The following is a 14,331-nucleotide window of genomic DNA, read 5'->3' as shown; positions in this document are numbered from 1 at the left end:
ATTTATACAGTATCATAAATCTAGAATATTCTAGAAGTTGTGAGTCTATGATATTACTGGAAACTTATGGACATGTACAAAGTTCAAGAATGTTCTAGAAAAAAAATGACCGAACACGCTGACCACTCTGGAATGTTCAAGAAACTTAATGTTACTAATAATATACATGATGAAACAATACACACCTCACAACAATATTACATTTAAATGAATAACATAACTATATCTGATTTTACTTTCTGGTAATTCCCTTTTTTTCGTTTTGTCAAATTAATTCCTAAAGATTAAAAAACTGAGAGTTGCAGGATAGGATAGGTTAGGATTAAACTGAAATCACAGGATAGGATTGTGGATGCAGGATTCACGATAGGATAGGATAGAATTGTCAACTTATAGGATAGCAGCACTGTATCTACTCATGTAAATTGTATGTTAAAATCTGCCTGCATAGTCTTCAGCTAAGGTACACCAGTTCAGCGGATGGCTGCTGTAAATTGTATGATAAAATCTGCTTCCATAGAATAAGATGAAGATGCAGAAGTTCAGCTGATGGCTGCCCATGTAGATTGTATGTTAAAATATGCTTGCATAGATTTTGAGATTATCATTCAAAAATTACAGAAAGGTTTTAAGTTTAAATGATTCAATTGCAGCATATCTTTTGCTTCTAAGATTAAAAACAAATCCAAACGTATACATCTTTAGATGATAGCTGTAGAATTTTTTTCAATTCCTGGACTTTTGGTCTTGATATCATCCTTATAATTTCTTTAAAATTTCAATTATTGTCTTTTAGTTTTAGTTGAATTAGTTTCTTTTTGGAATGTGTAAATGGCATCATCCAAAGATGTTCATCCACATTTTATATGTAGGATAAAATTTTCATCACAGGAAAAGAAAGAGATTGTCTTTTTTAATATAATGCATTGGTACACAAAAATATCTTTCAATTTCTAACAGGTTTCATTTTTGATTATCTGGAATGCTAAGTGCTGTTCATTTTAATTTTTCTTTTACCAAATACACACTAGAAGAGTAGTTTATGTACATGATGTGTCAGAAAAACGTGTGGAAACCTGATGACTTCATTTCTGATTAAATCAAATTATGAGTTTCATCTTTGTAACATTGTAATTATTCCTAATTAGGGCACATACAAGATACTCTTAAAATTCTCTCTGTATACTGTTCAGCAAATATCAGAGTATCAGGGTTTAACAGTACATAAGGATTCCAAATGATTTTTGCGCGCTTTTTATGTATCCAAAAAAAAAAGACGGAAAAGAATGTTTGTTCACAGATGTTCCAAAGGAAAACAACGACAAAGAAATGATTTGTTGTTTACTTTATGTGATTCATGTAAAATGTATTCTAAAAGTGTTCCCTAACATTTATCTTTTGTATAAATACATTTTTTGTGGAGAATTACTCATAACTTTCAAAAAGTTATATGTCTTATTGTATAATATGGTTAACTTAAAATATTGTAGACTTTAAAGTTGTACACGACATGTTACACATCTAACATATGTAACCATTTCATTTCAGGGCATTCAGCATATATTTCGGTTTTGTCTTAAATTTGTTGCTTATGTAATCAAGAATTTGGAAATACTCAAATTAGGAAATGTATGAGAGAATAGGCAAAAAAATCAGGTTAAAAATGTTTACACTACAAAGGGGTTAATCTATACATTTGAGCTATAAGTACAATCAGTCTACATATTTAAGGTATTTGTGTATGAAATAAACTTGCATTTGAGCATTTTTAGACAATTGTAAACATTACTTTAACCATTTTAAAAGAATGATTAAATTCACTTTCAGCATGTTATTTCCTGTAAAATAAATGAGAGAACAAACAAATTCAATATAAAAATCATGTTTAGTCATGCAGTATATAGTTTACACTTGCCAAAAAGGAAATGGTATCTCTATTCAGGGTCAATCTAAAGGTCAAAAATGAATGAAAAAATATTTCATTTAATGTATCAAACTTGTAGCGTTTGTTGCAATAAAATCACTGTGTTTTTTCTGTTATCTTTCTATGTATGAATAGCACTAACCTGGGCAATCAGAATACGAGAAGTAAATAAACTAGGTCAAATGATTAAGTTACACACCGGAAAATTACATGAACAGAGAATTTTGAGTTTCCCTCAAATATGGCCGCCAAGAGATATAAATTATTTTTTGTAAAATAAAAATGTGAATTCATCTATTAGGATTGAGACTTGTACATCTTAAGAATGATGAGCATTATCATAATGACATTTAGAATGACATTTCATTGATTGAAGTATATGAACAATTCTTCATCTATACAGTCAAAATGGAGGAATTTTTTTCTTTATACTTATTAGGCATAAAATAGCATACTCTTCGCAAAAAAAAGAACCTTGCTTGCTTTGTTGAGTTGACATTCATTTATGCTTTGGTAGGTAGACTAATGGTTTCTGAATAGTATAATGAAAACTTTTTTTTTAATAGTCATCAGATTGTCCGGCTATTTTGATTAAAATAACTGCATGACATAAAAAAAATTGTTCATACAAAGGAATATTTGATTTTCCAGGATTCTTCTTTACTCAGAATAAATAGTGTCCAATTAATATATCCAACATATAATACAAGATAATCACCCAAGTTACAGAAAGGTAAATAAATGACATTATTAAGATTTTAATCAAAAGGATAAAGTGACGAGGACATCTGCTATATTTAATAGTTTAGAGAATTTTCATCAAACTTCAGGGATAGCTTAATTAAACAAGCTTAATAAATTTTTATTTTCAGGTCAAAGATCAGCACAAGTTTTGCTATATCATTGTTGTCCATGACTATCTTAACACTTCTATTGATTTTTTAGGTTAAAGGTCAATGTATTCCTGCTACAGTAAAACTTCATTATAAGGATCTCATAGTGATATTTTTGTATTTGTAAGGAATTAGTTATAAAATCTCCCACTGTTTCTATAATATCTCACTGAATGTGCTCCTTCATTTTAGAGAGTTTTACAAGCAAATCATATACTGACTTTCAATCCTTCAAAACACGATATGTATTAATGCCAACCAAGTATTAATGAATTATATCCAGCCATAGTCCGAGCTTGATTTGCGAAAATTAAACACAATACCCATATTGTGTGAAAAGGTCATTTATTCACAAAAAGTACATATCTCATACTATTGAATATCATATAATAGGCATTTACAAAAATACATCATATTATATGATTGAATAAATGACAAAGATTCGCAAAGGTGGGGATAAATATGTTGCCACTCATCACCTCTGAAAGAGGGGATCCCCCACCCGAGGACTCTGGCAGATATGACAAGTCAGAAACAGATATTTAAAAAAAATAATCTAGCTAAAAGGAAAATTATACACACATATTGATATGCAGAATAATATAAGGGCTAATACCTTGCTTAACAAATTAAAACATTTTCTTAATTAAACGTTACAGCTCCAAATGCATAAATGAAAATAAATCAGAGGCAACCCTTGAAAGATATCAATATAATTATTTAGATGCAATCTTCGATGCTATTGAAAAGGTACACATATCAATAATTATATGTAATTTAATGACGGCAGGCAAAGCTGTCCCAGGTTTCAAAGTTCAGGGTATCTACAAATGTTCAAAATTGCTGATACAAACCGATACCAAACAATTAAGAGTACATAAATGTCTAAAAATTCGCTGCTGTCAGGCAATGCTTGCCCAGTCTCACATAAAGTTAATAATGTTAGTGTAAGAAAGTAATTACTGGCAGGCAGTGCTAACCCAGCTTTAAAACAGAAACATATTAAGTACGTAATGTCAAAACTAGCAGGCAGTGCTGACCCAGTAAACAATTTGTGGTCACAGGTGGCAGGCAATACTGACCCATATACAAGGGAAATTAAAGATTGACTTAGCACTTCAAATGTTATGCATACGAATGTACTTTAGAAATGTATCTGATTTCCATCTTCCCATATTCTGAATGGCACTAAACGGAACTCCCCTTGCTGCGGCAGACGTGGCTGCTCCTATACGAAAACTATGACCTTTGTAAAATCTATTATCCAGACCTATAAATGAAACAGCTGATCCGAGAACTGAGTTAAAGAAAGAACGAGAAATAGGAGTTCCACATTTAAATTGAAACAAGGAACCTTTAGTGTGATTGAATGCCTTTACGTATTTGTAAAGTGCATAAACTGGGCAAGCCTGATTATTACACTGCCTTGGGATAAAAATAGTTTTAGGGTGTAGGTCACTATGTTTATAGTGAACAAGAATTATCGACATTCCCAATACTGATGCGTTATCCCATTCAAAAGATAGATTTTCAAATTGTAAAACGGCTGAGAACTCCGATGACGACTTGACCGTAATCTCACCCATTCTTAAAAATGCGTAAGAGGCTAACAAAAACATTGCAGTTATAAGCAGTTGATTATCACAATTTGACACGACATATGGAATTGATGAAATTAATCTTGTTAATATGTCTTTTGTTATTGGAAGTCTACAATCCGCTGAACCCCTTATATTGTGCGCACCTTTCAAAATCTTTTTTATTAAGAAGTTGTTAGTAGGGTCATTCAGACTGTTGGCTTTGTGTACAAAACTAATTGCAGACATGTGCGTTGCTATTGTGGATGGGCTATAACCCTTCAAAAACAAATAGGTTATATATTGAGTCAACATCTCATGGGAAGATGGAAATGCCTGACACTCTTGGAAATAAATGTTGCAAAACTGCACATAATTTTGAATAAATCTGTTATACGATGTAAATGTGGCGGATGACAGTGATGCCTTTAACAGGGATGTAACTAAACTATCAAGAAGTGATCTGGGATATTGGTTGGACAAGTTGCCAACCATGGTGCCAATTTGTGAGCTTTCTGAAAAAGAAAGCGAGAAAGGAGATCACAAATTATGTTATGTTTCCCCTTGATATGTTTAGCTCGGAAGAAGATGGGCGTACTTGTTTCTCAGCCGTTTTTTCGAAACGGCTTACGCCGGAAGCTGTTGAAGAAAAAAGTGATTCGGCTGAAACCGGCGAAATAATAAACATGGCTGACAACAACGAAATAATTTTATGTTTAATTCCTTTCCTGTTGGATCAGCTTGACGATGACGATGACGATGATTTTACTTTGCCTACAAAGGCCTTAATGCTTGATCACAGGTGAGGCATTCTTAATTAAAAATATTCCCTGGTTCGCATGCATTTTCCAATGTTTTTGAGTACTTACTAAAAATATAGTCAGAAAGTCAATTGTTCGTGTTATGTGATTTAAATAGGAGTCTGAACGGGGGGGGGACTTTTTCTTTACGTTGGTTTAGCCCCCCCCCCCCGTCAATTCGCCCCCCCATGTCAATTCGCCGCCCAATTTTGATTAATTTGCTTCCAACACCTTTGAGTTATCACTATTTATCTGTTTATGGATTGGAATCGTGATTTTCGTTCTTTATCTCTGCAGGGCACGAAGGACAAGAATGAAAACTCAACACTTCTTTGAAACAACTGTTCCGTTGTTTCTCCCAGATACATTTAGAAGATTTTTTAGAGTTTCTAGAGGTACCGCTGAGATTTTATACCAGCACCTTGGACAATGTCGAGAGCTTAGAAAAAGGGAGTTCAGGGGAGGCAGAGAGGAAAACCAGACGGAGAAGAAAATTTTGATGACATTACGGTACTTAGCATCCCAAGAAAATACTATGGAAATTAGTGACAGATTCGGTTTGACAGAATACACTTTTCTAAAGCATAAAAATCTGGTGATTAAATGTATAATCAACAACCTCTTGAGTAAATTCATAAAATGGCCAAGTGTAACAGAAATGGATATGATTGCTACCAACTTCAACGACATGGGTGTTCATGAGTTTCCTGGAATTATTGGAGCCATTGACGGATCTCATATCCAGATTGAACCCCCCTCAGAAAACCCCCAGTCATATTATAACAGGAAAAGATTTCACTCTATTATACTTCAAGGCAAATGCAAAGATGATATGCAGTTTATTCATACCAATATCGGTTGGCCTGGCCGAGTCCATGATGCCAAAGTATTGAAAAATTCCCATGTGTGGGAGTCAGGTTACCAAAAATGTGAATATGGCCGGTTTCACCTGCTTGGAGATGCAGCTTACCCTTTAAGAGTATGGCTTTTAACCCCTTACAGAGATACAGGACATCTTACTAGACAGCAGACATACTTTAACAAATGTCTCTCATCCTAAAGACAAATTATTGAACGGGCATTTGGACTGCTTAAAGGTCGCTTCCGAAGATTGAAATACATTCATAATAGAAAAATTAAGGATACTTGTGAAGTTATTCAGGCTACATGCATCCTTCACAATATCTGCATTTGCAGTGGAGAGGAAGTGGAAGAATTCCTTGACCGAGATAAAAATCAGGATGTAAATCCAATGCCGTTGGAAGAACAAGATGCACAAGGACCATTAAAAAGAATAATGATTACAAACAGACTCTCTAATTGAACTATTTTTCTGAAAGGTTAACTTGATTATACTGAATAATGTATAAAACACAATAAATACCTATGTTGAACAGTTTTATTTTAATTTAAAAAATAACATTAAAAAACAAGGGCTCTTAAAAAACATCATAAGCTCCAAATGAAACAGACTGCCCACAGTCACTTGGAAAAAAAAGAAGAAAAATAATTGCTATTTGGCACATGGGAAATAACAATGACTAACAATAATGCTGCTTTCCAACTTCGAAGAGATAAGAATAAAATTGTCATTACAGAGTAATTGTCCTAGCTTCATTCCTTTTTCACCATTTTTGACATCCCTTCATGATTTCCATTTTTTTCTTTGTGACGCTTTTCCGATTCTTTCTCTGCTCTCTCCAGTATATCCATCACAGTTGGCCTTTGTTCTAAAAAATAATTATTGTAATTATCAATTATGTAATTCATTACATTTACTCAATGAAATGTTATACACTTTGGAAATGAAAAATATACCATTAATCTAACATCCATTTTTGCAACCTGGATAAAATTTGAACTCGGTGAGTTTCTCTTTAACCACTACAAGGTGTCTAGGAGTAGTTTCGGGGAAAATGATCAAGTATGAAACTTTAGTGAAAGACCATTGATTTTTTAAGAAAGAACCAATCTGACGTTTCAACAGAAGATATGGCAGTCCTTCTCTGCAGTTACATTCAGCTATGCAGTGATGAACCCCCCCCCCCCCCCCAAGCCACTTGGATGCACTGGTCGTCTCAGGGAATATATGACTTTTATCTATCCAGAATTTTGAAAATAATTGTAGTCTTTTATGCTTTTGTATATGCAACTTGTCAACCTAATTATTTTTTTCAAAACCAGTTACAAATACAATTTCTTACCACATTTTTTCACTTTCTTTGCAACGGGTTGCAGCTTCTCATCACTTGTGTCACTGGAACTCTGGGCATCTGAATTGCCTTTGCCTTCATGAAAAAAAATCATTCAAGTTATTGGAAATAGATAGGATTTGTTGAAGAAAAAAACTAATGATACAGCATAGACCAAATCTATTTTTAAAATAAAAAATGAGAGATTTTTATAAAAAGGTTTTTATAGTTTTACCTACCAGATTCAGAGATATGTAGGGGCTTGCAGTCTGGAGTAGAGAACGTCTCTGCCATCTTATCTTCCAAGACGTCCTCTACTCCACCCTCCCCTGATGTACACCTCTTTTTCGAAAGTCTGGCATGTCTTTCTTTCAGTGATTTGATTTTAAGACGGCACTGCTCAGAAGAATAATCAAATCCAATGTCTTTCATTTTTCCTGCAATTTTGAGCCATTTATTTTTGACTGGTTGCTTGCTGACCTCTCTAAAAAAATCCAGTAAACAATTTTCCGCTTTTTCTGACCATCCAGATGGCATGGGTGAAGGTGAGGGGGTGCCAGATGCACTAGGCCCAGCAGTGTCTATTGATGTAATGTCTATAAAACCATTAAAATCAGATAAGTGAAATAAAAAATGCATTTGTACAAAAATTCAAATTATGATTTATATATATAAAATAACAAGGTTAAATTTTATGATTGAAGTTAAAATTATGTTTATGAAAATGCACAAGTTCATCATCATAACCATCATACCTGGAAGCTTATCACCCATTTCTGGTGAACCATGGACTTCAATTTGTGACTTTTCCAGAGCAGCCTGGGCAATAAGTGTTTGTGCTAGAGTTTTAGCATCAGGATCTAAACATTCATAAAATTTAAATAAATGACCATAATATAAAAATATTTTGAAGTTCAAAAGCTGTTTTTACTTTTAAATAAGGAGGCAGTCTTGTTTTTAAACAAAAAATCATTAAATATTTGACTGAACCAAACCTGTGGAATTATAGTGCTCCAAAAGCTCAGGAGACACCTGGACCGTGACTACTTTTCCATTTTGTAAAGTTACTTCGAAATCCTTGTACCTACAAAAAAGATAATTATTACAGATTATATTACATACTTTGTGTTATAGTCATGACTATAGCTCTGTTTACAGAATAAATATTTTCTGAGAAAGAAATGATTCTGATTAATTATGTTGATCTTTTCTCCCCCCCCCCCCAAAGATTTATTTTTATTTTATTTCAGTTATAGATCCACTTTGGCTTTCAAATTATTTAGAGACAGAGCATCAAATATATAATTTTCAATTCTGCTGCATCGTTTTACATCTCTAAAAATTGCATCGTAGATGAATTAATTTTTTTTTCTCGTAAAAATGTCTGTAAGACATTTCATGTTTCTTTGATTATAAATAAATTGTTTGCTTGTCACAACACAATCCAAAAACTTAGGAAAATATCCTGCAACTTATACGTACTGTTCATACGACGCCATCTTTTATTTTCAGCAGCCGATTGGAGCCGGTGTGAAAGAGGCGGCTGAATGCGGCGTACGCCGGAACTGCGCGCGCAACCTCTGCTCAGAAAAAAGTAATGCAACCGCTTCGCCGGGCTCACCGCCGGCTGAGAAACAAGTACGCCAGATGTTATATTTCAATGCGGCTAAAACTAAACCAATTTCATGACTATTTTGTTCTTTGATGAAGTTTTATTGATTATATCGACAACAGCGGCATTATCCGTAAAAAATAATATTCTATGGTTTTTTTAAGTAATGACCCCACAACTCTAAAGCTAACACTATAGGAAACAGTTCTTTGGCAGTAATATGCCAAGACTCCATGTCATTTGACCACTCGCCAGTGAACCATTTACAGCCAAAAACAGCTGCATAACCTCCATGCACGCCTGCAGCATCAGAATATAATATGATGAAACTCATTTATCAAATAAAAAACAGGATTTTCCGTTAAAATTATCAATAAAAGTAGACCAGGCATGCAATGACCTAGCTTCAGCATTAAGTGTAATGCGGTATGTCGGACAAGAATGTCCGGTTGTAATGTCGATCAGTCTACGTAGGAAAGCCTGCCTGGAATAACAACACTATAAGCAAAGTTTAATAACCCAATTAATGACTGGAGCTCTTATAAAGAAATGCTGCGATTTTTCTTAAAAGTATGCAAAATTACAAGATATTTTACCAATTTTTTTCGTCTTGTAAACGTGCGACCATTAACATGGAATCAATTTCTATTCCATAAATTGTAATTATTTTCGTTGGTAACTGAGTTTTTTCATTCTTAATTGGTACACCAATATCATTACATAATTCTAAAAATTGATCTAGCGAGTGTGCACAAACACTAGTATTTTGTTTACCGACGAAGAAGAAGTCATCCAGAAGATGTGATATGCCTACCACCCTAAATTTCTGTGATAAAACCCAATGGAGTGCTGATGAGAATTTCTCAAAAAGCTGACATGAAGATGAGCAACCCATAGGTAAACATGTGTCATAGTAATATTTACCTTCCCATACAAAGCCAAGTAAATGATAATCATCAGGGTGGTTAGGAAGCAAACGAAAAGCGTCCTCAATATCTGCTTTTGCCATAAGCGAATTAAACCCATGTGATTGAACTAAACCGATAACAGTCCCTATGTTTTCGTAAGAGACAGAACAGAACTCTCGTGGAATTGAATCATTAATAGACGCTCCTTTAGGAAAGGACAAATCATGAATGACACGATATTTTCCTACTTCTTTTTTAAGAACCAAACCTAAAGATGAACAAAAATAATTTGGAAAGAGGGGTTGATCATAAGGACCTCTATATCGACCTAATTTTATTTCCTTATTTATTTTTTCCCAGACAATTTCGGGGTTCTCAATAGCACTTTTATGATTTCTACATTTCAAAACTGACAGTATGGAAGGTCCAGCACTAATACGAAAATCAACGGAAAAACCCGAGAGTAAAAAATATATGTCAAATTTATTGTAGCCATTAAGATGATACGCTAGCCTATCACACTTCACTGGTGTTTTGAGATTTTGGGGAAATTTGGGATTTCTTTGCAGATGTACATGTGTCTGATGCATGCTTTTTGCCACAGTGTACACACGTGTTTGAGTTTACACTCTTTGAAACCACACTGCCCTGTAGCGCAGAATATCCAGCAGAAACCTTTAGGGTTTTCTGTTCTCTGCTGGATCCTGCCATGAAAGGGGTTTTTGCCACGCTTTGAATTAGAGAAGAGGTTGTAAAGGCCAGATTTGTTCTGGCTTGTTGCCACCCGCCACAACTCATCATGCATAACTGACCACTCGAGTTTGTGGACTTTACGAAGTTTTCTAAACTCTTTGTCATAAAACCTTGCCTCCTGGAAACCATAGTCTAATGCCAATGTTCTGATGTTGTTTCCATACTTTATCAGGTCTAAAGCGAGCGATGGGTATTTTGTAATGTATAGGGACATGTAAATATCAAACGCATTGTTCCATTGAAGGACATTGAACAGTGTCTTTATCGGAGTTGAAAGGCAGTTTGTTAGAAGTTTGACACCTGACGAAATATCATGTACTTCGTCAGGTCGCTTGACGTGTGGTAACAAGGCGGCAAAGTCTACATATACATCATCGAAAAATCATCACAAATTATTTTTCAAACTAAATGAGCTCACAAAAGGAAAAGGTTTCTGGAAATTAAACAATTCTCTGTTAACAGATAAAGACTATGTGGAATTAATTAAGCAAAAGATAACTGAGGTCAAAAGCCAGTATGCATGTCCAGTTTATAACATGGAAAACTTAGGTACTGTGAATGATGAAAATTTACAATTTACAATATGTGATAAATTATTTCTGGATACTCTGCTAATGGAAATAAGGGGGAAAACAATATCATATTCTTCTTTCAAGAAAAAGAAAATAAAAGAGCGTGAAGCTCAGTTAGAAAAAGAGATATTAGACCTGGAACAGAACATGGCAGAAAATACTGTAGATGATCTATCAAACAAACAAAAAGAAATTAAAATAATTAGAATAAATAAAATGAAAGGCCAGTGTATTAGATCTCGAGTTAAATGGATTGAGGAAGGGGAAAAAGCGACAAAATATTTTGCAAGTTTAGAGTCTAGAAATTATATCAGCAAACAAATTCCTAAAATTATTAAAGAAGATGGGTGTACGATATCCAATCAAGAGGACATTTTAAATGAAACAAAGATATTTTATGAAAATTTATACAAAAAAAAGAGAAAATGTAAAAACAGATGATAGCATTCACAATAGACTAAAAGATTATGATATACCAACACTAAGTGAGAGGGAATCAGCAAGTTTAGAGGGACCAATAACTAAAGATGAAGTTTTATATTTTTTGAAAAACATGAAAAATGATAAAAGTCCAGGACCAGATGGATTTACGTGTGAGTTTTTAGCTCACCTCAACGAAGTTGGGGGGAGCTTATGTGATACCCTCGGCGTCGGCGTCGGTGTCGGCGTCGGCGTCCCGGGTTAAGGTTAAGTTTTTTGGAGCAGTTTTCTTTTGAAGTACTTCTATGTCCTATATTGATTAGACATGCATGGAAGATGTTGCTAGTGTGTTTCATTGTACCAGTCAAAGTTTCAGATGCTGCAATTTCAGCAAAGGAATGGCCAGGTTAATGTTTTTGGTGCAGGTTAACATTTTTGGTGCAGTTTTTGGTGTAGGTCTCATTTCCGAGTAACTATAAGCCCTATGTTGACCAAACTTACATGGATGATACATCTTAGGATGCATACTACCAGCCTTGCTTCGGATGCTGAATCTGACCTACATTTTCTGGTTGAGTGAACAGATTAAAGTTTTTGGTGATGGTTTCATTTTGAAGATACTTTGAGCCCTAAAATGACCAAACTTGCATGGATGGTACATCTTAGGATGTATTCTACTAAACTTGCTTCGGATGCTGAATCTGACCTACATTTTCCGGTTGAGTGAACAGGTTAAAGTTTTTGGTGCAGGTTTCATTTCCAAGTTACTTTGAGACATATAATGACCAAACTTACATGGATGGTACATCTTAGGATGCATACTACCAGCCTTGCTTCGGATGCTGAATCTGACCTACATTTTCCGGTTGAGTGAACAGGTTAAATTTTCTGGATTAGTGGAAAGCTTAATTTTTTTTTTACAGGTTTCATTTGCAAGTAACTTTAAGCCCTATGTTTACCAAACTTGCATGGATGATACATCTTAGGATGCACACGAATGGACTTGCTTCAGATGCTGAATTCGACATACATTTTCCAGAAAATAGACCTCGTAAAAGTTATGGGTACAAGTCTATCACCAAGAAACTATAAGGCTTATATAAACCAGTTGCACAAATGATGCATCAAGGAATGAAAACTCTCAATCTTGCTTCAGATGCTGGATTTTAATTACATTTTCATGATGAAGAACTAGTTTTTAGTTTTTATATAGGTCTATTCCAAAGTATCAAATTTGCATAAATTTTGCATTTTTGGATGTACACTTTTTGTTGGTTAATTGTGTGACTTAATTTGCCTTACTTAAAGACAACACACGTTGAGGTGAGCTCTGTAATCTCTGATTACCTATGTTTTTAAGTTCTTTTGGAAAGATATTGGTATATTTGTGACAAGGGCAATAAATAATGCAAATGAATCAATGCAATTTTCAGATGTAAATAGACTAGGAATAATTACTTGTATACCAAAAGCAGGAAAACCAAAAGAATTTTTAAAAAATTGGCGCCCCATTAGCCTTTTAAATGTTATTTATAAATTAGCATCTGGGTGTATAGCCGAAAGAATAAAAAAAGTTTTAAATAAATTAATACATACCGATCAAACTGGATTTTTAAAAGGAAGATATATTGGAGAAAATATTAGATTGATTTATGACATAATGGATTATACAGAATGCAATCAAATACCAGGACTCTTAATGCTTATAGACTTTGAAAAGGCTTTTGATACTATCTCCTGGAATTTTATATATGAAACACTTGATTTTTTCAATTTTGGGACATCAATTAAAAGCTGGATAAAGACTTTTTACAGCAATATTAAGTCCTGTGTCATACAGAATGGGTTTATTTCTAATTATATATATCCAGAAAGGGGATGTAGACAGGGGGATCCTATATCTCCATACCTCTTTCTATTGTGTGCTGAAATTTTGGGCATTTTAATTCGCAAAAATGAAGATATAAAAGGTATAACAATAGATGGAGAAGGGTATAAGATTTCTCAGTATGCAGACGACACATCACTTATTTCTGATGGATCGCCTGAATCTATGGATGGAATTCTCAGAGAATTAGACTATTTTGCAAACTTATCAGGGCTCAAAATAAATATTCAAAAAACGAAAATGATATGGATTGGTAGTAAAAAATTTTCAAAAGATGTATATCATCATTCTAGGTGGAAGTTAGACTAGAATAGCACAACTTTTGATCTTTTAGGGATTAATTTTTCTGTAAATTTAAAAGACATGATTAATCTTAATTATACATCAAAGTTAAGTGAAATTAAAAAGGTATTGAATCAGTGGAAACTAAGAAAATTAACCCCCATTGGTAGGTAAACTGTAATTAAGACATTGATTATCCCTTAACTAAATCACTTGATTCTTACTTTACCTAATCCACCATTAGAAATTATAAAAGCATTTGAGGATGAAATTTACTTTTTTCTTTGGGGGAGTAAAGTCCATAAAATAAAAAAAAATTACTTTAATTCAAGACTACAGGGATGGTGGCCTTAGAATGGTTGACTATTCAGAGTTTATAATAGCATTAAAATCAAGTTGGATAAGAAGATTAATTCACTCTGATTCTAAGTGGGTAAAATTGTTTCAATCACAAATAAACACAAATATTAAAAATCTTTGGTTAATGGGTACAGACTTTACTGCTAAATT

The 14,331-nt window shown here is 33.7% G+C and overlaps 2 protein-coding genes across 2 annotated transcripts; one reads left to right on the top strand and one right to left on the bottom strand.

The window, feature by feature from the left end:
• The first annotated feature begins 4,990 nt into the window (after positions 1-4,990).
• LOC134267268 (uncharacterized) lies at positions 4,991-6,829 on the top strand. Its single transcript, XM_062749491.1, has 2 exons — positions 4,991-5,196; positions 5,492-6,829. Exons 1-2 carry the CDS (start codon positions 5,081-5,083, stop codon positions 6,252-6,254), a joined length of 879 nt encoding a protein of 292 aa, XP_062605475.1. The 5' UTR covers positions 4,991-5,080; the 3' UTR covers positions 6,255-6,829.
• On the bottom strand, positions 6,809-9,012 carry LOC134267257 (uncharacterized). The gene is made up of 6 exons (XM_062749481.1): positions 8,869-9,012; positions 8,382-8,470; positions 8,142-8,246; positions 7,626-7,982; positions 7,399-7,482; positions 6,809-6,924 (listed from the first exon to the last, which is right to left on the bottom strand). Exons 1-6 carry the CDS (start codon positions 8,883-8,885, stop codon positions 6,809-6,811), a joined length of 768 nt encoding a protein of 255 aa, XP_062605465.1. The 5' UTR covers positions 8,886-9,012.
• Positions 9,013-14,331: the final 5,319 nt, after the last annotated feature.

The sequence above is a fragment of the Saccostrea cucullata genome, unplaced genomic scaffold (assembly GCF_032062105.1).
Source record: "Saccostrea cucullata isolate Sc308-1 unplaced genomic scaffold, CSIRO_AGI_Scuc_v1 ctg15518, whole genome shotgun sequence".
Classification (NCBI taxonomy): Eukaryota; Metazoa; Mollusca; class Bivalvia; order Ostreida; family Ostreidae; genus Saccostrea; species Saccostrea cuccullata.
The sequence above is the reverse complement of the archived record's forward strand: the minus strand, read 5'-3'. Positions and strand labels throughout refer to the sequence as shown.

What these genes read in the sequence shown, in the direction of transcription:
- LOC134267257 (XM_062749481.1), bottom strand. An exon ending in AATGGGTGATAAGCTTCCAG is followed by an intron (nt 7,983 to 8,141) that starts GTATGATGGTTA and finishes ATGGTTTTATAG; the next exon opens with ACATTACATCAATAGACACT. An exon ending in AAAGAAAGTGAAAAAATGTG is followed by an intron (nt 6,925 to 7,398) that starts GTAAGAAATTGT and finishes ATTATTTTTTAG; the next exon opens with AACAAAGGCCAACTGTGATG.
- LOC134267268 (XM_062749491.1), top strand. Translation starts at nt 5,081, where the DNA reads ATGGCTGACAACAACGAAATAATTTTATGTTTAATTCCTTTCCTGTTG. An exon ending in GCCTTAATGCTTGATCACAG is followed by an intron (nt 5,197 to 5,491) that starts GTGAGGCATTCT and finishes TTATCTCTGCAG; the next exon opens with GGCACGAAGGACAAGAATGA.